The following is a 21,946-nucleotide window of genomic DNA, read 5'->3' as shown; positions in this document are numbered from 1 at the left end:
AGGCAACTTTTGAGATGGTCCCGAAACGAGGCAGTATGTTCGTGTAAATTTTTGGTGACGATACTCAAGCATTCAAAATCAAACATATGTAGCTTTGGAAATGAAACATCACCAGTGTCCCTTTCGGAAGCAATGTTCGGGGGGGAGTATTAGCCCGGAGGCACTGCTAATAACATTCTATTTGTTATTGTATTATAAACGTATTATTTTGATCTTGTCAGGGGCGCTCTGAGGAGGCAGTGTCCCCCAAAAAGAGTCTGAAAGAAACATTGGCATTTTCACGATATAGTGTCCATACAAGACAGCAATACATTTTGTCTCGCGACAACAGTTTCTGCTTCAAATCGGATTGATTGCAAAATATCTCTCTCCCCTTTTATGTCCCTCGTTAAGATACATGCGTATACCAAATCTGAAGTGAATACCACAAGTGAAAAGTATAAAATATTAATTTTAAGAAAATACACAAACACACAGGGACGTACGGAAGGGGTGAGTCCTGGGGGTCCAGACCACCCCCGAAATTCCAACTTTTGTGTAAATTTAGCCTAATTTTAGGGACAAGTTTAGGAATTTAAATATAAAATATCCTGATATTGAGTTTGGACCCCCCCCCGAAATAAATTCCAGCGTATGCTACTGCACACACACACACAAAAATGGGCACCTCTTGAAAATTTTCTCGTCGGCAGCGTACATAGTTATAATATATAAGATATGTGTAAACGTGCCCCTTTCGATTTAATAGTTTTAGTTGCGGGTCCGGTTGGAATGAAATGCCGTGTATAATAAAGTCGAGCTTATTTTCAATCACCTATGCTATAAAAATAAACTTTCAAAGAAAGAAAAAAGTAAGAGAAAAACTTGTTGCGAATCGAACCCAGGTCTCCTGCGCTGTAGGTTCACGTCGTTCCCCTTCACTACTCAATTCCTTACATTTTTGACTTCCTACTTACTGCTCACACATTACTGGTACGTAGCGGACCGGCTTCTGTGGAATTATATACCTCTATAATCGGAAACACACTTAATTGTTTGCATACTTCCACAAAACATACAAACACCAAATTTTGCATACTTGTTCGTCATGGGATGTGAGTAATGGGAAAATTCCGATATCACGAAAAAGGCGACATTTTCCATGTAAATGAAGTGTCGAAATTTTTCGTCGTTTCGAAATGCTGGTTTTTAGAGTAGTTCCGCACACCATAGAAACGTCATATTTTGTCAGGCAGTGAAGCTAGGAACATAGTTTATGATAGAAAAAAGAGCATTAAAATTCGTTTTCGTTTCGCGGCGCAAATCGAAAAAATGTGAAATTTGTAATGGCTGTATCTAGGACGTTGAAATTTCGAGGTGATGTTTATTCTGATGCGTAGTTTGCGAATCCGCCCTTAAACTTGAAAGAAATAGTCATGTTCGGTGTAAGAAAGTGCTAGGAATGTTATAAGGGGGCGTCTAATTCTACACAACTTTTAGATATGGTGGAATCACGAAATTGCGTTCAAGTGTGTAGATTACTGCGCATGTGAGGGGAAAATTCCGACATGTTGGAAAAGTCGCCATCTTCGATTCAAAATGTCGGATCAAAAATTTGTAACCATGAAAATTGTAAGTTGTGCTCTTGGTAGGTAAGCCAGGTTTCGCTATGTTATTAAGGACGTAGTTCAGTTTAAGTGAAGAAACAAATCATTGGAGAAGTCGCCATCTTGAATGCAAAATTGCCATATTTTTGAATTGCCTTCATTTGGACTCTTATGTGGTAGATTGAGGAGAATAAAACAAACACAATTTAACGTAGTAAGTTAGCTCCGCGGTAAAGTGTCTACTTTCTGAATAGCAGGTCTGGGTTCGATTCCCCGCCGAACCTTGTTTTATCTTACGTTTTTTTTCCTTATCACGTTGCTTCGTTTTATCAAAATAGTTTCTGTTTTCATTGCGTGAACAAAATATTTTCGTTTTTACAGACATAGAGGAAAAGAATATATTTATACACTAACTGCTGATATCGTCTCGAAACTAGGCAGTATGTTCGTGTGAAGCTTCGAGACGATACTCAACTATTTAGAAAGAAACATATGTAGCTTTAGAGATGGGGCAACACCAGTGTTTCTTTCAGAAACAATGTTCCTGAGGATCACAGTTAGTATTCCCAGGGGCACTGCTCATAGTATTCTATTTATTATTCTATTATACACGTATTATTTGGTCTCCTGCGGGGGCACTCTAAGAGCCCCAAGGAGGCAGTGTACCCCCCAAAAACATTTTGGAAAAAAACTTTGAGCATCATTTGCACGATATAGTATGATAGCGGTTCAAAAGTTTGTAACCATGAAAGTTGTAAGTTGTTCTGACGATAGGACAGTCATGTTTTGGTATACTCTTAAGGATGAAGGACAGTTTCAATGGAGAAACAAATCATTGGAGAAGTCGCCATCTTGAATGCAAAGTTGCCATGTTGTTGAATTGGCTTGATCTGCCTTGTTATGAGCTATGTTAAGCATAATAGAAAAAACAGAAATTAACAGACGAGCATGGCTCAAAGGTAACGTGTAAGGTTTCTAATTATCAGGTCCGGGTTCTATTCCCGACTAAACGGTTTTTGTATTTTTTTCTTATCTCTATTTCTTCGTATTAGCAAAGTACTTTCTGTTCGTATTGCGGGAACAAAATATTTTCATTATTACATACGTAGAGGCAACTTTTGAGATGGTCCCGAAACGAGGCAGTATGTTCGTGTAAATTTTTGGTGACGATACTCAAGCATTCAAAATCAAACATATGTAGCTTTGAAAATGAAACATCACCAGTGTCCCTTTCGGAAGCAATGTTCGGGGGGGAGTATTAGCCCGGAGGCACTGCTAATAACATTCTATTTGTTATTGTATTATAAACGTATTATTTTGATCTTGTCAGGGGCTCTCTGAGGAGGCAGTGTCCCCCAAAAAGAGTCTGAAAGAAACATTGGCATTTTCACGATATAGTGTCCATACAAGACAGCAATACATTTTGTCTCGCGACAACAGTTTCTGCTTCAAATCGGATTGATTGCAAAATATCTCTCTCCCCTTTTATGTCCCTCGTTAAGATACATGCGTATACCAAATCTGAAGTGAATACCACAAGTGAAAAGTATAAAATATTAATTTTAAGAAAATACACAAACACACAGGGACGTACGGAAGGGGTGAGTCCTGGGGGTCCAGACCACCCCCGAAATTCCAACTTTTGTGTAAATTTAGCCTAATTTTAGGGACAAGTTTAGGAATTTAAATATAAAATATCCTGATATTGAGTTTGGACCCCCCCTCCCCGAAATAAATTCCAGCGTATGCTACTGCACACACACACACACAAAAATGGGCACCTCTTGAAAATTTTCTCGTCGGCAGCGTACATAGTTATAATATATAAGATATGTGTAAACGTGCCCCTTTCGATTTAATAGTTTTAGTTGCGGGTCCGGTTGGAATGAAATGCCGTGTATAATAAAGTCGAGCTTATTTTCAATCACCTATGCTATAAAAATAAACTTTCAAAGAAAGAAAAAAGTAAGAGAAAAACTTGTTGCGAATCGAACCCAGGTCTCCTGCGCTGTAGGTTCACGTCGTTCCCCTTCACTACTCAATTCCTTACATTTTTGATTTCCTACTTACTGCTCACACATTACTGGTACGTAGCGGACCGGCTTCTGTGGAATTATATACCTCTATAATCGGAAACACACTTAATTGTTTGCATACTTCCACAAAACATACAAACACCAAATTTTGCATACTTGTTCGTCATGGGATGTGAGTAATGGGAAAATTCCGATATCACGAAAAAGGCGACATTTTCCATGTAAATGAAGTGTCGAAATTTTTCGTCGTTTCGAAATGCTGGTTTTTAGAGTAGTTCCGCACACCATAGAAACGTCATATTTTGTCAGGCAGTGAAGCTAGGAACATAGTTTATGATAGAAAAAAGAGCATTAAAATTCGTTTTCGTTTCGCGGCGCAAATCGAAAAAATGTGAAATTTGTAATGGCTGTATCTAGGACGTTGAAATTTCGAGGTGATGTTTATTCTGATGCGTAGTTTGCGAATCCGCCCTTAAACTTGAAAGAAATAGTCATGTTCGGTGTAAGAAAGTGCTAGGAATGTTATAAGGGGGCGTCTAATTCTACACAACTTTTAGATATGGTGGAATCACGAAATTGCGTTCAAGTGTGTAGATTACTGCGCATGTGAGGGGAAAATTCCGACATGTTGGAAAAGTCGCCATCTTCGATTCAAAATGTCGGATCAAAAATTTGTAACCATGAAAATTGTAAGTTGTGCTCTTGGTAGGTAAGCCAGGTTTCGCTATGTTATTAAGGACGTAGTTCAGTTTAAGTGAAGAAACAAATCATTGGAGAAGTCGCCATCTTGAATGCAAAATTGCCATATTTTTGAATTGCCTTCATTTGGACTCTTATGTGGTAGATTGAGGAGAATAAAACAAACACAATTTAACGTAGTAAGTTAGCTCCGCGGTAAAGTGTCTACTTTCTGAATAGCAGGTCTGGGTTCGATTCCCCGCCGAACCTTGTTTTATCTTACGTTTTTTTTCCTTATCACGTTGCTTCGTTTTATCAAAATAGTTTCTGTTTTCATTGCGTGAACAAAATATTTTCGTTATTACAGACATAGAGGAAAAGAATATATTTATACACTAACTGCTGATATCGTCTCGAAACTAGGCAGTATGTTCGTGTGAAGCTTCGAGACGATACTCAACTATTTAGAAAGAAACATATGTAGCTTTAGAGATGGGGCAACACCAGTGTTTCTTTCAGAAACAATGTTCCTGAGGATCACAGTTAGTATTCCCAGGGGCACTGCTCATAGTATTCTATTTATTATTCTATTATACACGTATTATTTGGTCTCCTGCGGGGGCACTCTAAGAGCCCCAAGGAGGCAGTGTACCCCCCAAAAACATTTTGGAAAAAAACTTTGAGCATCATTTGCACGATATAGTATGATAGCGGTTCAAAAGTTTGTAACCATGAAAGTTGTAAGTTGTTCTGACGATAGGACAGTCATGTTTTGGTATACTCTTAAGGATGAAGGACAGTTTCAATGGAGAAACAAATCATTGGAGAAGTCGCCATCTTGAATGCAAAGTTGCCATGTTGTTGAATTGGCTTGATCTGCCTTGTTATGAGCTATGTTAAGCATAATAGAAAAAACAGAAATTAACAGACGAGCATGGCTCAAAGGTAACGTGTAAGGTTTCTAATTATCAGGTCCGGGTTCTATTCCCGGCTAAACGGTTTTTGTATTTTTTTCTTATCTCTATTTCTTCGTATTAGCAAAGTACTTTCTGTTCGTATTGCGGGAACAAAATATTTTCATTATTACATACGTAGAGGCAACTTTTGAGATGGTCCCGAAACGAGGCAGTATGTTCGTGTAAATTTTTGGTGACGATACTCAAGCATTCAAAATCAAACATATGTAGCTTTGGAAATGAAACATCACCAGTGTCCCTTTCGGAAGCAATGTTCGGGGGGGAGTATTAGCCCGGAGGCACTGCTAATAACATTCTATTTGTTATTGTATTATAAACGTATTATTTTGATCTTGTCAGGGGCGCTCTGAGGAGGCAGTGTCCCCCAAAAAGAGTCTGAAAGAAACATTGGCATTTTCACGATATAGTGTCCATACAAGACAGCAATACATTTTGTCTCGCGACAACAGTTTCTGCTTCAAATCGGATTGATTGCAAAATATCTCTCTCCCCTTTTATGTCCCTCGTTAAGATACATGCGTATACCAAATCTGAAGTGAATACCACAAGTGAAAAGTATAAAATATTAATTTTAAGAAAATACACAAACACACAGGGACGTACGGAAGGGGTGAGTCCTGGGGGTCCAGACCACCCCCGAAATTCCAACTTTTGTGTAAATTTAGCCTAATTTTAGGGACAAGTTTAGGAATTTAAATATAAAATATCCTGATATTGAGTTTGGACCCCCCCCCGAAATAAATTCCAGCGTATGCTACTGCACACACACACACAAAAATGGGCACCTCTTGAAAATTTTCTCGTCGGCAGCGTACATAGTTATAATATATAAGATATGTGTAAACGTGCCCCTTTCGATTTAATAGTTTTAGTTGCGGGTCCGGTTGGAATGAAATGCCGTGTATAATAAAGTCGAGCTTATTTTCAATCACCTATGCTATAAAAATAAACTTTCAAAGAAAGAAAAAAGTAAGAGAAAAACTTGTTGCGAATCGAACCCAGGTCTCCTGCGCTGTAGGTTCACGTCGTTCCCCTTCACTACTCAATTCCTTACATTTTTGACTTCCTACTTACTGCTCACACATTACTGGTACGTAGCGGACCGGCTTCTGTGGAATTATATACCTCTATAATCGGAAACACACTTAATTGTTTGCATACTTCCACAAAACATACAAACACCAAATTTTGCATACTTGTTCGTCATGGGATGTGAGTAATGGGAAAATTCCGATATCACGAAAAAGGCGACATTTTCCATGTAAATGAAGTGTCGAAATTTTTCGTCGTTTCGAAATGCTGGTTTTTAGAGTAGTTCCGCACACCATAGAAACGTCATATTTTGTCAGGCAGTGAAGCTAGGAACATAGTTTATGATAGAAAAAAGAGCATTAAAATTCGTTTTCGTTTCGCGGCGCAAATCGAAAAAATGTGAAATTTGTAATGGCTGTATCTAGGACGTTGAAATTTCGAGGTGATGTTTATTCTGATGCGTAGTTTGCGAATCCGCCCTTAAACTTGAAAGAAATAGTCATTTTCGGTGTAAGAAAGTGCTAGGAATGTTATAAGGGGGCGTCTAATTCTACACAACTTGTAGATATGGTGGAATCACGAAATTGCGTTCAAGTGTGTAGATTACTGCGCATGTGAGGGGAAAATTCCGACATGTTGGAAAAGTCGCCATCTTCGATTCAAAATGTCGGATCAAAAATTTGTAACCATGAAAATTGTAAGTTGTGCTCTTGGTAGGTAAGCCAGGTTTCGCTATGTTATTAAGGACGTAGTTCAGTTTAAGTGAAGAAACAAATCATTGGAGAAGTCGCCATCTTGAATGCAAAATTGCCATATTTTTGAATTGCCTTCATTTGGACTCTTATGTGGTAGATTGAGGAGAATAAAACAAACACAATTTAACATAGTAAGTTAGCTCCGCGGTAAAGTGTCTACTTTCTGAATAGCAGGTCTGGGTTCGATTCCCCGCCGAACTTTGTTTTATCTTACGTTTTTTTTCCTTATCACGTTGCTTCGTTTTATCAAAATAGTTTCTGTTTTCATTGCGTGAACAAAATATTTTCGTTATTACAGACATAGAGGAAAAGAATATATTTATACACTAACTGCTGATATCGTCTCGAAACTAGGCAGTATGTTCGTGTGAAGCTTCGAGACGATACTCAACTATTTAGAAAGAAACATATGTAGCTTTAGAGATGGGGCAACACCAGTGTTTCTTTCAGAAACAATGTTCCTGAGGATCACAGTTAGTATTCCCAGGGGCACTGCTCATAGTATTCTATTTATTATTCTATTATACACGTATTATTTGGTCTCCTGCGGGGGCACTCTAAGAGCCCCAAGGAGGCAGTGTACCCCCCAAAAACATTTTGGAAAAAAACTTTGAGCATCATTTGCACGATATAGTATGATAGCGGTTCAAAAGTTTGTAACCATGAAAGTTGTAAGTTGTTCTGACGATAGGACAGTCATGTTTTGGTATACTCTTAAGGATGAAGGACAGTTTCAATGGAGAAACAAATCATTGGAGAAGTCGCCATCTTGAATGCAAAGTTGCCATGTTGTTGAATTGGCTTGATCTGCCTTGTTATGAGCTGTTAAGCATAATAGAAAAAACAGAAATTAACAGACGAGCATGGCTCAAAGGTAACGTGTAAGGTTTCTAATTATCAGGTCCGGGTTCTATTCCCGACTAAACGGTTTTTGTATTTTTTTCTTATCTCTATTTCTTCGTATTAGCAAAGTACTTTCTGTTCGTATTGCGGGAACAAAATATTTTCATTATTACATACGTAGAGGCAACTTTTGAGATGGTCCCGAAACGAGGCAGTATGTTCGTGTAAATTTTTGGTGACGATACTCAAGCATTCAAAATCAAACATATGTAGCTTTGGAAATGAAACATCACCAGTGTCCCTTTCGGAAGCAATGTTCGGGGGGGAGTATTAGCCCGGAGGCACTGCTAATAACATTCTATTTGTTATTGTATTATAAACGTATTATTTTGATCTTGTCAGGGGCGCTCTGAGGAGGCAGTGTCCCCCAAAAAGAGTCTGAAAGAAACATTGGCATTTTCACGATATAGTGTCCATACAAGACAGCAATACATTTTGTCTCGCGACAACAGTTTCTGCTTCAAATCGGATTGATTGCAAAATATCTCTCTCCCCTTTTATGTCCCTCGTTAAGATACATGCGTATACCAAATCTGAAGTGAATACCACAAGTGAAAAGTATAAAATATTAATTTTAAGAAAATACACAAACACACAGGGACGTACGGAAGGGGTGAGTCCTGGGGGTCCAGACCACCCCCGAAATTCCAACTTTTGTGTAAATTTAGCCTAATTTTAGGGACAAGTTTAGGAATTTAAATATAAAATATCCTGATATTGAGTTTGGACCCCCCCCCCCCGAAATAAATTCCAGCGTATGCTACTGCACACACACACACAAAAATGGGCACCTCTTGAAAATTTTCTCGTCGGCAGCGTACATAGTTATAATATATAAGATATGTGTAAACGTGCCCCTTTCGATTTAATAGTTTTAGTTGCGGGTCCGGTTGGAATGAAATGCCGTGTATAATAAAGTCGAGCTTATTTTCAATCACCTATGCTATAAAAATAAACTTTCAAAGAAAGAAAAAAGTAAGAGAAAAACTTGTTGCGAATCGAACCCAGGTCTCCTGCGCTGTAGGTTCACGTCGTTCCCCTTCACTACTCAATTCCTTACATTTTTGACTTCCTACTTACTGCTCACACATTACTGGTACGTAGCGGACCGGCTTCTGTGGAATTACACCTCTAAAATCGGAATTGTAATCGGGCTATATATGCGTTTTTAGTATGATTAAGGAAATGATGTGTTGTTATTTAATTGTAATAATAAATGGCAAGGACAAATTCTAATACACTGTTCTACTGCAATGTAGAAAGTGGTGTTGTTTAAAATGCTAGAAACAAATTTTTTGAAAGCCTCCAATAATATTCAAATTCTAAATTACCTAGTAAATAATCGTCTTCATTGAAAATGCAAGAGTAAAAACACAGGAAAACTGTATGCAATTGCCCAGTATATATAAATATTTCAAGAAGTCGTGCTGCCCAATAAGTACTTTTGTTCCAAAGGACACCATTGTAATACAGTGTACTACGTTACAGCGCAAAAATTTGTGTTCAATCAAATGTTATGAACTAATGTTTAAAAGGCCCTAACAAAATTCATATTTGTAAACTACCTACAAATTGTAGTCTTCATTGAAAATACAAGAATAAATATACAGGGAGACTACAAGAATTTGTGCAGTATATATGAAACTTTTCAAGAAGTCTTGCTGAGGGAATATGTACAACTATGGCCAAGGTTTCCATTATAATTCACTGTACTACATTATAGTACAAAAGTAGTGTTCACTCAAGTGCTATGAAAAAAAAAATTAAACACTCTCCAACAATATTCATATTTGTAAATTACCCAGTAAATTGTAGTCTTCATTGTAAATACAAGAATAAATGTGCAGGAAGCCTCAAATATTTTCCCACTCTTATATCTCAGATATGAACTACTTTTCCTGCAGGTAATATGTACAATTAACAACAACGATACTATTATAACACACTGTACTAAATTACACTGCAAAACATAGTATTAAAAAAATGCTACGAATAAATATTTAAAAGGCTGCAAAAATTCACATTTGTAAACAGTGGGTGTTATCAGAAAATGCAAGGTTTAATAGGTAGGCTATTGGAAGACAGTGTACGCTGTTTATGTTTCAGAAAATAAATTCTGTAATTGTCTCTAACATGTATAGATGTGCGCAAAGTGTATATAATAAGCCATGTACATGATTGCCAGAGTAGAAGTAGTAATAGAGTTCTTTCTAATAAATTGTGTGTTTGCTTTTCAAAGTTGCATGGAAGGAATAATACTGGCTGAATTGATGTATGTGTTGGTAACAGTTGTCTGCTGTAAAGGGAAGTGAATTCCTCAAGGAATAGTTTTCTAGAACTTGACACCTCATTGCAAAGACATGACCGGGGGTCTGGGGGCGGAGCCCCCAGCGAGCTTTAGCGAGTTAAGAACTAAAATCTGAAATTTCCCACCTTTAAATTAAGTGAGTCCCCACATAACTTATGCTAGTTTCCGAGTACAGAATCAGAAATTTGAACATTATAGAAATTTCTCTTCCTTCTTTCCTTTTAAGAGGGGGTACACGGTGGCTCAGTGGTAGAGCGTTCACCTCCGGTGCTTGGGGTCCCTGGTTCGATCCCAGCTCCCGCCGTGTGGACTTCGTGGTGGACAAACACTGTGCTTTACCCGTTTCCTCCTACTTTCTTCATTTCACTCATCTCTCATCATCGCTGTCTCCTTTAGCCTAGGGGCCGCGGTGGGTCAGTGGTAGAGCGTTCACCTCTGGTGCATGGGGTCCTGGGTTCAAACCCTGCTCCCGCCAAGTGAACTTTGTGGTGGACAAACACCGTGTGCGTGGGTTTTCTCGGGGTTCTCCCGTTTCCTCCCACTTTCTTCATTCCACCATTTCATTCATTACTCATTATCACCGTCTCCTTTAGCCTAACCGGCATAACCGTGGGACGTAAAACTCAGAATTTCATTTTTCATTTTTTATCTCCATAGCTTCACGAATCCGCGATATGTTGAATTCTCACCAAAACATTTCAGTTCCTCTTACCTTAAGATATAATCCCAGACATGGCTATTTCTATTAACAACCAACACGTGCTAATATTTATAAACATTAACCACCTGCGTGTTACTACGAGTTATTACAGTAGCAGTCAACAGAGACACCAGCGCCACCGTTACACTGGAGAGGCCTTAAAACCAGGACGACCTCAGCAACGACTATCAGTCTTCGGCTGGTCATCTCCACTCAGCTTGCCTGGAGCTCTGAGAGGAACCTAATCCAAAACCTTTAGGTTGCTCGGAGCTCGAGACTTCCTTTCCTGCCCACTTAGTTTGCTCGGAACTCTGTGAGACACTTAACCTCAGCCACCCAGCTTGCGTGGAGTTTTGTGGCTTTCTAATCCACCCCCCTCTTCTTGCGAACATTGGGGATTCTAAATCCACTCCACCTAGCTTGGACGGAGCTATGTGGAGATCCTTTCCTAGACTGCTCGAAGACGCACTAATAGCACTCTTTACCCAGTATTAGTGAAATATTTATATTAGAGTGATTTTAACAAAAGAAACACTGACCAAAGCTTGAAACCCACTTTATTTTAAATTATAATTTGTAACGGTTTCGGATATCTAACATATCCTTCTTCAGTCACTATCGACAATTGTATTATCGATAGTGTCTGAAGAAGGATATGCTAGATACCGGTATAAGAAACCGTTACAAATTATAATTTAAAATAAATTGGGTTTTAAGCTTTGGTCAGTGTTTCTTTTGTTAAAATAATCAATCCAAAGCCATGGATAGTCTTATATAGAATGATTTTGTATTATACCATTTATAATAAGGAGATTTATTTATTTATTGTCTAAATTTTACGTTTCTGTACTAGTATGACCTGTTTGTTGTTGAGTGAATAGCACGGTAAACCAATCCAATGATCTGTTTACCAAGAATGAAACAAATGTAGTTTATTATCAAAGTAAAACTTCTTTGATAATAAACAAACAGAAAAAGCTTTGCCTCCTCCATTCACACACTGAAAATAATTCTGTTTGTTTTTCGTCTTAAATTTTTTGACTTGTAGACAATTTAAATATTATTTTAATATTTTTTTTCAGATTCTAAGTGGTAACAGTGACACCTCAACCGTGGTAAGCCACCGTCTAATGCCGCCAATATTTGCAAGTCAAATCAGACTGTTACCCTACAGTGTCCATCAGCGTACTGTCTGCTTACGGTTGGAGCTTATCGGATGCCTATATGAAGGTAAGATTCTGCATGCACTTAAGGACAAACATTTAGATTAAAACGTAACTGATTACGTGTTATGCTTCTCTGAGAGAACTTTGAACTAACTTTATGGCCTATTGAGCCAGGAGGTTCAATGCCACTTTCAGGAAAGTTCTCCAGTGACGACTGTCTTTAACATGGTGCATGAGTAACTTTAGTAGTAGACGCAGGCCGGTAGCCAGACCAAAAAAATTAGGGGGGTGGGCAGGGTTGATATGTTTAAAACAAAGTGTTTAAAACAAGTGTTTAAAACATGTTTAAAACGAGGGCTGTTGTTTTATTCAGTTTGTTTTAAACGTTTTAAACAAATTGTTTTAAATGTGTTTTTTTCGATGGCGGTTGAACATGTTTAAACCAACTAAAATATCAGATTGAGTAAGTTAATTTAATTTTCTAACAAACAACCCATCGTTCGCAGGATTTGTGCATGGAGTAAATTACAAGCAGAGTTATATTCTTATTATAACAGCAATTACTGAACGAAATTCTGCACATCAATGTGCGTATAACTAAACCAACAGAAATTCAAATGAAGTATTTCAACATTTCTTAATTTCCAAGAATAACGGAGGTTAAACACACTATACACTATCCTAAGATCCAAATTCACAAATTCAAAACTTTGTGTATTTTTTGATCACTATCATTTCCATAATAATGAACACATCATAAGCTAGAAGAAATGCTCTGACAAATACAATACAACTCATAGAAAAGAGCAGTGACTAGCCTACAAGGAGCAAATGACATGTTAACTAAACAGTTTTCAAGATACATCTCTATCTGCAACATGGGTAGCTAATAATGATTAATGTCTAGGCATAACAACACATAGACGCCCGCCAGGGATTTTGACAAAATGATAGACTCTCACGTTCGGGGCTCTGGTGACCCCCCCCCCCTATTTATCACAGTCATGAGTTATACACCATTGGAAAGCTTATAGACCACAAATTCCAATGAGATAACATTCGTGAAATTCCCGCCGTATTCGTAGAAAAAGAACAGACATAAAAATCATTAAAAATATGAAAATATTGACTTTGCGGGGCCCTGGCAACCCTTGCAGTCACCCTACGCTGACAAAATGACATACTTGTGACAATAATATAAGAAATGGTAGCCATTGCTGCCATTGCGTAATAAATTCGTTTTATGTAGGAAATATTTTCAAAAAAAAATATATGCGCAGAAAACATTCATTGAATTAGACATTCTCTCCCCTCCTCCACTATAGTACCACGTCTATATGCAAATCATTTTTGCTGCACACATTATGTATACGAACAAGAATTATGCTTGTAGATCACTTCAGTTAAATATACGTATATTGTGTTGTATGGGACCGTCCCGAAAATAAATGTAAATTAACCAAATTTGACCCCCTCTTCCTCTATAAACAACAAGTACATACAGGTTACTATCATGTATGGGACTACCTGATTGCTTCACATACCAATTTTTATGGATGTACCACAAAGGGGGGAGGAATACCCATCAAAACCTGATGAAAAAAAATTGATGAAAAATTAAAAAACGAACTTCATCCTCCCTTTCTCGACCGTACATACGTACCCCCTATATACATAAAATGCAACTGACGGAAAGCTTCATCCCTCAAAAATACTTTGGTACCAAATCATTTTTCTAGCTTAATTAGAGGCTGAGCTTTGATTTTTGTTTTAAAAATAAATGTAATTTACGTCAAAAAACTGAAACTCCAAAAATTGGCTAACTTTGACCCCTCCCTGCTCCCCCATATAAGCAAGAAGTACAAATACACGATATTACCATGTAGTTGCCTACTTCATTGCTTCACGTAACAATTTTTATGAATCTATCCCCCAAGAGGGGAATGCCCCCCCAAAAAAAATTGTTAAAAAAACACGATATTTACCCTACTTCCATATACATAAAATGCACACCAGCAAAGCTGCATCTTTCAGGAATAAATTGGTACCAAAACCATCTTTCAGCCTTAATTTGAGGTTTAAGACTGAGCCATTGAGGTTTAAAGCCCTGACACAGCAGTTGGGTCAATGGGCGTTTAAAGATTAAGAATGGGCAGATGACCAGTAGAACATAACACAAAGAAACTAAGCTACATATTCCGTGAACGGAGATCGGGAAAATCTCGATTTCTTTCTCCGGGATTGAACATTTGGGCGGATCGAGATTAGGGAATTTCCCGAAATTTGATCTAGCGGTTGATTATAGATGGCAAGCAATACCTAAGAGTGTAAAAATGTAACGCGTGTCAAGTTAGACCAACCACCAACACCAAAACGACCGGAACATATCTCAGAATTATGGGCTATTTATGGGCTAATTAGTTGCTCTAATCCCAATTTTTGGGCTGCTACTGTTTAGCGGGAAATCGGATTCAAAGTGGGCGAGTCCAGTTTGATATCAAGCTAGAACCCCCCATATGGTTAGAATGATCCGATCGAAAAAATTCAAACGCCAGAATTATGGGCTATTTATGGGCTAATCAGTTGCTCTAATCCCAATTTTTAACCTCCTACTGTTTAGCGGGAAATCGGATTCAAAGTGGGCGAGTCCAGCTTGATATCAAGCTAGAACCTCCCATATGGTTAGAATGGTCCGATGGAAAAAATTCAAACGCCAGAATTATGGGCTATTTATGGGCTAATTAGTTGCTCTAATCCCAATTTTTGGGCTCCTACTGTTTAGCGGGAAATCGGACTTAAAATGGGCGAGTCTAACTTGATATCAAACTAGAACCACAATATGGTTACGGCTAGAATGGTCCGATCGAAAAAATTCAAACGTCAGAATTATGGGCCATTTATGGGCTAATTAGTTGCTCTGATCCCAATTTTTGGGCTCCTACTGTTTAGCGGAAATCGGATTCAAAATGGGCGAGTCTAGCTTGATACCAAGTTAGAACCCCCATACGGTTAAAATGATCCCATCGAAAAAATTCAAATGCCAGAACTATGGGCTATTTATGGGCTAATTAGTTGCTCTAATCCCAATTTTTGGGGCTCGTACTGTTTAGCGGGAAATCGGATTCAAAATGGGCGATTCTAGCTTGATACCAAGCAAGAACCTCCCATACGGTTAAAATGTTCCGATCGAAAAAATTCAAACGCCAGAATTATGGTCTGTTTATCGTCTACTTATTTGCTCTAATCCCAATTTTGGGCTCCTATTGTTTAGTGGGAAATCGGACTTAAAATGGGCGAGTCTAACTTGATATCAAGCTAGAAGCCCCCATACGGTTACGGTTAGAATGACCCGATCGAAAAAATTCAAACGCCAGAATCATAGGCTATTTATGGGCTAAGTAGTTGCTCTAATCCCAATTTTTGGGCTCCTATTGTTTAGTGTGAAATCGGACTTAAATTGGGCGAGTCTAATTTGATATCAACCTAGAACCCCCAATATGGTTACGGCTAGAATGATCCGATCGAAAAAATTCAAACGGCAGAATTATGGGCTTTTTGTGGGCTAATTAGTTGTTCTAATACCAATTTTTGGGCTCCTTTTGTTTAGTGGGAAATCGGATTCAAAATAGACGAGTCTAGCTTGATATCAAGCTAGAACCCCCAATATGGTTACGGTTAAAATGGTCCGATCGAGAAAATTCAAACGCCAGAATTATGGGCTATTAATGGGCTACTCACTTGATCTAATCCCAATTTTTGGGCTCCTATTGTTTATTGGGAAATCGGATTTAAATTGGGCGAGCTAGAATCAAGCTAGAATCAAGCGTTGGTATCAAGCTAGAATCCCTCATATGATTACGTTTAGAATGGTCCGATCGAAAACGTTCAAGTGCCAGAATTATGGGCTATTTATGGGCTAATTAGTTGCTCTAATCCCAATTTTTGGGATCCTACCTTTTTGTGGGAAATCGGAATCAAATTTTGCGAGTCTAGCTTGACATCAAGTAAAAACTTTCCATAAGGTTAGACGTCTCGAATCGAAGAAAATCAAACGTCAGAAATATGGGCTATTTATGTTCTAATTGATGCTGTAATTCAGAGTTTGGGGCTGCTACGTTTTAGCAGGAATTCCTTATCAAATTGTGAGATTTGGCTTAACTTGTTGTCATAAACCTAGGGGTATAACACTCCGATCAAAAGAATTAAAACGTCGGAATTATGGGTTATTTTTTATTGCTAAATTGTTGCTCTAATGTCGTGTTTTTTCTTCTATCGTTAGCAAGAAATCTCAAGCAAGATTGGTATTGATTTTTATATAAGTTGGGATGATACTTTCAAAGTTGCAGTGAGCAAACATCGATGTTTATTAACTGAAAATTGATTTATTTGCACTCTCCGCAAATGTAAATCAATATCTCTACTACTAAATATGATATTTCACCATATAAATTCTATATACACACTACTCACTTCCAAACATACTGAACATATAAACGTGAAAAGACAATTCATAAATTTACTAGTAGAGATATATATTTGCATTCGCGGAGAATGCAAAAAAATCAATTTTCAGCTAATAGATATCGACGTTTTCTCACTGCAACTTTGCAACTATCATCCCACGTTATCTAGAAATCAATACCAATCTTGCATGAGATTTCTTGCGAACGATAGAAGAACTAAAATCGACATTAGAAGAAATAATTAGAAAACAAATAAACCATAATTCCGGCATTCTGATTATTTGATTATTTATAGCACTAGGTTTATAGCTGGAAGTTAAGCCAAATCCTACAATTTGATGAAGAACTCCTGCTAAACGGTAGCAGCCCCAAAATCGGAATTAGAGTACCAATTAACCCAAAAATAGCCCATAATTCCGGCGTTTGAGTTTTTTTGGATCGGACCATTGTTACCGAATCGGAGGTTCTAGCTTGATGTCAAGCTAGACTCGCCTGTTTTGTTTCCGAATTCCCGCTAAACATTAGGATCCAAGAAATAGAATAACAGCAACTCATTAACCCATAAATAGCCCATAATTCTGGCCTTTGAATTTTTTCGATCGGACCATTCTAACCGTAACCATATTGGAGGATCTAGCTTGATATCAAGTTAGACTCGCCCATTTTAAATCCGATTTCCTACTAAACAATAGGAGCCCAAAAATTGGGATTAGAGCAACCAATTAGCCCATGAATAGCCCATAATTCTGGCGATTGAATCTTTTCGATCGGACCATTCTAACAATATGGAGGGTTCTAGCTTGATATCAAGCTGGACTCGCCCATTTTGAATCTGATTTCCCGCTAAACAGTAGGAGCCCAAAAATTAGGATTAGAGCAACTAATTAGCCCATAAATCGCCCATAATTCTGGCGTTTTGAATTTTTTTCGATCGGACCATTCTAACCATATGGGGGGTTCTAGCTTGATATCAAGCTGGACCCGCCCATTTTGAATCCGATTTCCCGCTAAACAGTAGGAGCCCAAAAATTAGGAATAGAACAACTAATTAGCCCATTAATATCCCATAATTCTGGCGTTTGAAATTTTTTGATCGTACCATCCTAACCGTAACCATATTGATTGTTCTACCTTGATATCAAGCTAGACTCGCTCATTTTGAATCCGATTTCCCGCTAAACAGTAGAAGCCCAAAAATTGGGATTAGAGCAACTAATTAGCCCATAAATAGCCCATGATTCTGCCGTTTGATTTATTTCGATCGGATTATTTTAACCGCATGGGGAGTTCTAGCTTGACATCAAGATAGACTCGCTCATTTTGAATCCGATTTCCCTCTAAACAGTATGAGCCTAAAAATTGGGATTAGAGCAACTAATTAGCCCATAAATAGGCCATAATTCTGGCGTTTGAATTTTTTTGATCGTACCATTCTAACCGTAACCATATTGATTGTTTTACCTTGATATCAAGCTAGACTAGCTCATTTTGAATCCGATTTCCCGCTAGAAAGTAGAAGCCCAAAAATTGGGATTAGAGCAACTAATTAGCCCATAAATAGCCCATGATTCTATCGTTTGATTTATTTCGATCGGATTATTTTAACCGCATGGGGAGTTCTAGCTTGACATCAAGATAGACTCGCTCATTTTGAATCCGATTTCCCTCTAAACAGTATGAGCCCAAAAATTGGGATTAAAGCAACTAATTAACCCATAAATAGCCCATAATTCTGGCGTTTGAATTTTTTCGATGGGATCAATTTAACCGTATGGGGGTTCTAACTTGGTATCAAGCTAGACGCGTCGATTTTGAATCCAATTTCCCGCTAAACAGTAGGAGCCCAAAAATTGGGATTAGAGCAACTAATTAGCCCATAAATAGCCCATATTTCTGGCGTTTGAATTTTTTCGATCGGACCATTCTAACCATATGGGGGGTTCTAGCTTGATATCAAGCTGGACTCGCCCACTTTGAATCCGATTTCCCGCTAAACAGTAGGAGTCCAAAAATTGGGATTAGAGCAACTAATTAGCCCATAAATAGCCCATATTTCTGGCGTTTGAATTTTTTCGATCGGATCATTGTAACCGTAACCGTATGGGGGGTTCTAGCTTGATATCAAGCTAGACTCGCTCATTTTGAATCTGATTTCCCGCAGAACGGTAGGAGCCCAAAAATTGGGATTAGAGCAACTAATTAGCCCATAAATAGCCTATGATTCTGGCGTTTGAATTTTTTCGATCGGGTCATTCTAACCGTAACCGTATGGGGGCTTCTAGCTTGATATCATGCTAGACTCGCTCATTTTGAATCCGATTTCACGCTAAACAATAGGAGTCCAAAAATTGGGATTAGAGCAACTAATTAGCCCATAAATGGCCCATAATTCTGGCCTTTGAATTTTTTCGATCGGACCATTCTAACCATATAAGGGGTTCTAGCTTGATATCAAGCTGTACTCGCCCACTTTGAGTCCGATTTCCCGCTAAACAGTAGGAGCCCAAAAGTTGGGATTAGAGCAACTAATTAGCCCATAAATAGCCCATAATTCTGGCGTTTGAATTTTTTCGATCGGACCATTCTAACCATATGGGGGGTTCTAGCTTGATATCAAGCTGGACTCGCCCATTTTGAGTCCGATTTCCCGCTAAACAGTAGGAGTCCAAAAATTGGGATTAGAGCAACTAATTAGCCCATAAATAGCCCATATTTCTGGCGTTTGAATTTTTTCGATCGAACCATTCTAACCGTAACCGTATGGGAGGTTTTAGCTTCATATCAAGCTAGACTCGCCTATTTTGAATCCGATTTCCCGCTAGGATCATTGTAACCGTAACCGTATGGGAGGTTCTAGCTTGATATCAAGCTAGACTCGCTCATTTTGAATCTGATTTCCCGCAGAACGGTAGGAGCCCAAAAATTGGGATTAGAGCAACTAATTAGCCCATAAATGGCCCATAATTCTGGCGTTTGAATTTTTTCAATCGGACCATTCTAACCATATAAGGGGTTCTAGCTTGATATCAAGCTGTACTCGCCCACTTTGAGTCCGATTTCCCGCTAAACAGTAGGAGCCCAAAAATTGGGATTAGAGCAACTAATTAGCCCATAAATAGCCCATATTTCTGGCGTTTGAATTTTTTCGATCGAACCATTCTAACCATATGGGGGGTTCTAGCTTGATGTCAAGCTGGACTCGCCCACTTTGAATCCGATTTCCCGCTAAACAGTAGGAGTCCAAAAATTTTGGATTAGAGCAACTAATTAGCCCATAAATAGCCCATATTTCTGGCGTTTGAATTTTTTCGATCGGATCATTGTAACCGTAACCGTATGGGGGGTTCTAGCTTGATATCAAGCTAGACTCGCTCATTTTGAATCTGATTTCCCGCAGAACGGTAGGAGCCCAAAAATTGGGATTAGAGCAACTAATTAGCCCATAAATAGCCTATGATTCTGGCGTTTGAATTTTTTCGATCGTGTCATTTTAACCGTAACCGTATGGGGGCTTCTAGCTTGATATCATGCTAGACTCGCTCATTTTGAATCCGATTTCACGCTAAACAATAGGAGTCCAAAAATTGGGATTAGAGCAACTAATTAGCCCATAAATGGCCCATAATTCTGGCGTTTGAATTTTTTCGATCGGACCATTCTAACCATATAAGGGGTTCTAGATTGATATCAAGCTGTACTCGCCCACTTTGAGTCCGATTTCCCGCTAAACAGTAGGAGCCCAAAAATTGGGATTAGAGCAACTAATTAGCCCATAAATAGCCCATAATTCTGGCGTTTGAATTTTTTCAATCGGACCATTCTAACAATATGGGGGTTCTAGCTTGATATCAAGCTGGACTCGCCCATTTTGAATCGGATTTCCCGCTAAACAGTAGGAGCCCAAAAGTTGGGATTAGAGCAACTGATTAGCCCATAAATAGCCCATAATTCTGGCGTTTGAATTTTTTCGATCGGACCATTCTAACCATATGGGGGGTTCTAGCTTAATATCAAGCTGGACTCGCCCACTTTGAGTCCGATTTCCCGCTAAACAGTAGGAGCCCAAAAATTGGGATTAGAGCAACTAATTAGCCCATAATAAGCCCATAATTCTGGCGTTTGAATTTTTTCGATCGGACCTTTCCAACAATATGGGGGGTTCTAGCTTGATATCAAGCTGGACTCGCCCATTTTGAATCTGATTTCCCGCTAAACAGTAGGAGCCCAAAAATTGGGATTAGAGCAACTAATTAGCCCATAAATAGCCCATAATTCTGGCGTTTAAATTTTTTCGATCGGACCATTCTAACCATATGGGGGGTTCTAGCTTGATATCAAGCTGGACTCGCCCACTTTGAATCCGATTTCCCGCTAAACAGTAGGAGTCCAAAAATTGGGATTAGAGCAACTAATTAGCCCATAAATAGCCCATAATTCTGGCGTTTGATTTTTTTTCGATCGGACCATTCTAACCATATGGGGGGTTCTAGCTTGATATCAAGCTAGACTCGCCCACTTTGAATCCGATTTCCCGCTAAACAGTAGGAGCCCAAAAATTGGGATTAGAGCAACTAATTAGCCCATAAATAGCCTATAGTTCTGAGATATGTTCCGGTCGTTTTGGTGTTGGTGGTTGGTCTAACTTGACACGCGTAAAATGTAATATATATGCTGATTTAGATTATTGTTTTAAACAAAATAAACATTTTAAACATGTTTTTTTGTTTAAAACAAAGTACTTTGTTTTAAATGTTTAGAACGTTTTAAACAAAAAGAACATGTTTTAAACATAAAAAACGTTCTTTTTGTTTTTTTTAAAAAAACATGTTTTTTTCAACCCTGGGGTGGGACCGGTAAAAGTAAGGGGAGGCCTGATTCAACCATATTATAGTTCATCACCATATTATAGTTCATTTGCAAGCCTATCGTGAAAATTTAAGGGGAGACAGTAAAAATTAAGGGGGACCCGGGCCCCCTTAGACACCGCTGGATACGGGCCTGAGTATACGTAGTCCGAAAGAGGGAGGAGAGAACATTTTTCCGATTATCAGGAAATAATAAATATTCTAACGTTCACTTTCATAATCAAAATAACATTTATAGATTAGTGCTGGCCATTAATCCTAAAATCATTTGAACGTTTCGATAAAACGGATAATCTCGGTCATTTTTTAACAAGAATTTTTCCAAAGGGACCACCATTGCTGGAGAATTATGAATCTTTCGGAAAATCTAAAAAATTTTGATCGATCAGAAATTTTCTGTTCTTTTAAATTCGTCCAGTTCATTTTCTTTCTAAAATTAATCGTTTTTGTTGAAGAATTAACAACAGTAAGATGGCA

General features: G+C 38.3%; 1 protein-coding gene across 1 annotated transcript in view; it reads left to right on the top strand.

Moving 5' to 3' along the window:
- The window catches only part of LOC145689861 (discoidin domain-containing receptor 2-like), a 563,912-nt gene that overhangs the window by 328,999 nt on the left and 212,967 nt on the right, over positions 1 to 21,946 (top strand). The window contains exon 5 of the mRNA XM_081764129.1: positions 12,058 to 12,205. Coding sequence (XP_081620255.1) covers positions 12,058 to 12,205 — 148 coding nt within the window. The remainder of the gene's footprint in view (positions 1 to 12,057; positions 12,206 to 21,946) is intronic.

The sequence above is a fragment of the Thermobia domestica genome, chromosome 7, assembly GCF_964235325.1.
Source record: "Thermobia domestica chromosome 7, izTheDome1.hap1.1, whole genome shotgun sequence".
Lineage (NCBI taxonomy): Eukaryota > Metazoa > Arthropoda > Insecta > Zygentoma > Lepismatidae > Thermobia > Thermobia domestica.
The sequence above is the reverse complement of the archived record's forward strand: the minus strand, read 5'-3'. Positions and strand labels throughout refer to the sequence as shown.